Source organism: Cariama cristata, unplaced genomic scaffold, assembly GCF_000690535.1.
Source record: "Cariama cristata isolate BGI_N322 unplaced genomic scaffold, ASM69053v1 scaffold28836, whole genome shotgun sequence".
NCBI lineage: Eukaryota > Metazoa > Chordata > Aves > Cariamiformes > Cariamidae > Cariama > Cariama cristata.
The window spans coordinates 217-2,428 of NW_009621974.1; the positions used below are offsets into that span (position 1 = coordinate 217).

At 40.5% G+C, this 2,212-nt stretch overlaps 1 protein-coding gene across 1 annotated transcript; it reads left to right on the forward strand.

The window, feature by feature from the left end:
- Nucleotides 1-1,599: 1,599 nt before the first annotated feature.
- Nucleotides 1,600-1,765, forward strand: LOC104163245 (tail-anchored protein insertion receptor WRB; the record flags this gene model as incomplete). The annotated part of the gene is made up of 1 exon (XM_009702175.1): nucleotides 1,600-1,765. A coding segment is annotated over one exon (166 nt), but the record flags the coding sequence as incomplete, so codon positions are not given.
- Nucleotides 1,766-2,212: the final 447 nt, after the last annotated feature.

A 2,212-nucleotide genomic window follows, 5' to 3' on the forward strand; every position in this document is an offset into this window, starting at 1 on the left:
AACAAAGTTCTGGGTGTGTCTTAAACGATGCTCCCGAGGCTCCAGCCCTTAGGGCATTGCAGGGAACACAAAGGACAGCTTTGCTTAGTCTTCCATGTTTTCAGCAGGTGGACATCTCCGTTGTTGAGGAGGGAGATCAGTGGGTACAGAGATTAAGGAGTTAGGCATCGTAGGAGAAAACCGTAAGTCACGATCACTAGTCAGGATGCCGCCTGGTCTGATCTTAATCGTTTCTGTGGAAGCATGGATAACAGAATTATGGACCAATAAACTCTGTGACTGCCAAATAAACTTCACATGTGAGCGAGCATGCCACAGTGCCTATCATTCTGCTCACACAGATCAGTGCACGCTGTTCGATAATAGATAAAAATCCTTTAAAACATAAATTACTCTTGGCAATTTGGGAAGCTGAACTCGGTGTTGCTGTAGATGATTAGTGAAAATCCCCGCTCAACTTTCTGCTGTCGTTTGTGACAGAAAGTAGTGTAATGTTCTCATTGACTGTGGTACTGAGAACATCATTTGTGGGGAAGAAATTACATGTGTCTTGAGAAAGCCAGAAAGATTTGCTAAGCAACAGCAAGAAAAATATTTTATGTTCTTTGTATCTTCATTTCTGTGGTAAAAGGAGTTCATGAACCAACAAGCAGGTGGTGCCTCGTGAAAAGAAAGCAGGAAAGTAAAAGAAGGCGAGAAAATGTTTGCTAACGCAACATGTGATTACCTTTTTACATTTCTGTCAGCATGAAATCATTTTAGCCAATAAGATGTTGTAAGAAAAACGCATTTAAATGCATGGGTAAGATGTAAGAAAAATAACTAATGCAAATGTGTTTCTGAGGCAGTGGTAAGATACTGCGTTAGATGGGTCACAACTCTCAGCCAGTATGGCAATTAATGCGGGCTGTCAGAAACACGCTAGGCAATCTGTAATCTAGAGGAACGATTCCCGGTTGGTGAGCCATGCTTTATTGGTGAAGTCTAAAATTGGGCTTCAGTGAATAAAGTTTCCACATTAATTAGTTCAGCCCATTGTTGAGGCTGCTGGAGCTGGAGATGGAAGTTAAAAATGAGTAAGGGGCATTGCTGGAGCCAGAAAGAATAGTGATGAAAAGGAGTGCTTCCCCAGTCCTTCCTCTCCTGCACGCATCAGGTGCTTTTCATCCAAGCAGCGCGTGATGAGAATTGCAAGGAGGGAGGACAGAAGTTCAGCTCAGGATGCAGTGTTAGGCAGGGCCTGGGAGGTTTGGGAGGTTTCAGAAGGCAGCAGTATTGAGAGTGGGGAGATGAGGAGATGAAAGCAGAAATAGAGAAGGAAAAGGCAGTTAGCCATAGTTAGAAAAGCTGAAAATCACCGCCCTACAGGGACAGTAAAACCCTGTTTGGTTCACTTCAGCCAGAACAAGAGAGTAAAAATTCTTTGGCTTTTAGAACACGTTGCTGATGTTAAGCCAAGGTTTTCCTGTGTCTTGATGAAAGGGCTTTTTTTATGGGAGGCTTTATAGAGTATGTAAACAGGAAATCATACTTTATACATATTAAAGAAAATCAATGGAATTCTGGATAAATAACTGATACTATTTCTTTTCTTCTTAGATATCCAGATTGTTACAAAAGGATGCAGAGCAGGAATCCCAAATGAGAGCTGAAATTCAAAACATGAAGCAAGAACTCTCAACCATTAGTATGATGGATGAGTTTGCTAGATATGCCCGTCTGGAAAGAAAGATTAACAAAATGACTGACAAGCTTAAAACTCATGGTAGAGTGCAATGTTTACTCCCTCTTCTAGTTTCTGAAAAACATTTTGTCAAGAGTGTTGTCAATTTTAAGTATATTTCTCCTTCAACTTTTTTCCTCACGCTTTTATCCATTTCTGGTGTTCCGTTCTTTTTTTCTTTCTTTTTTTCTTTAAGCTTTTTGGAGAGCTTGCTTTTGTCTTTCAATTGTGCGTTGTTCTGCATACACTGATAGGGCAGTGATTTAGATACAAAATTTTTCTTACAAGGAATTTCCTGGGCTTCACTCTGTAATTATTTACTCATTCTCAGTGATGTTCATTATTGAATCATGTTTTGAATAAGTCAAGGAAGTCCTCTGCTGCGTATCTTTACTGCAGAAGAATGCATTGCTTGGTTGGGGCTCTTTGGTTGGTGTACTAGGTGTACTACAAAATGCTGGAGAGAAAGCATTGATCTATAAGGTAACC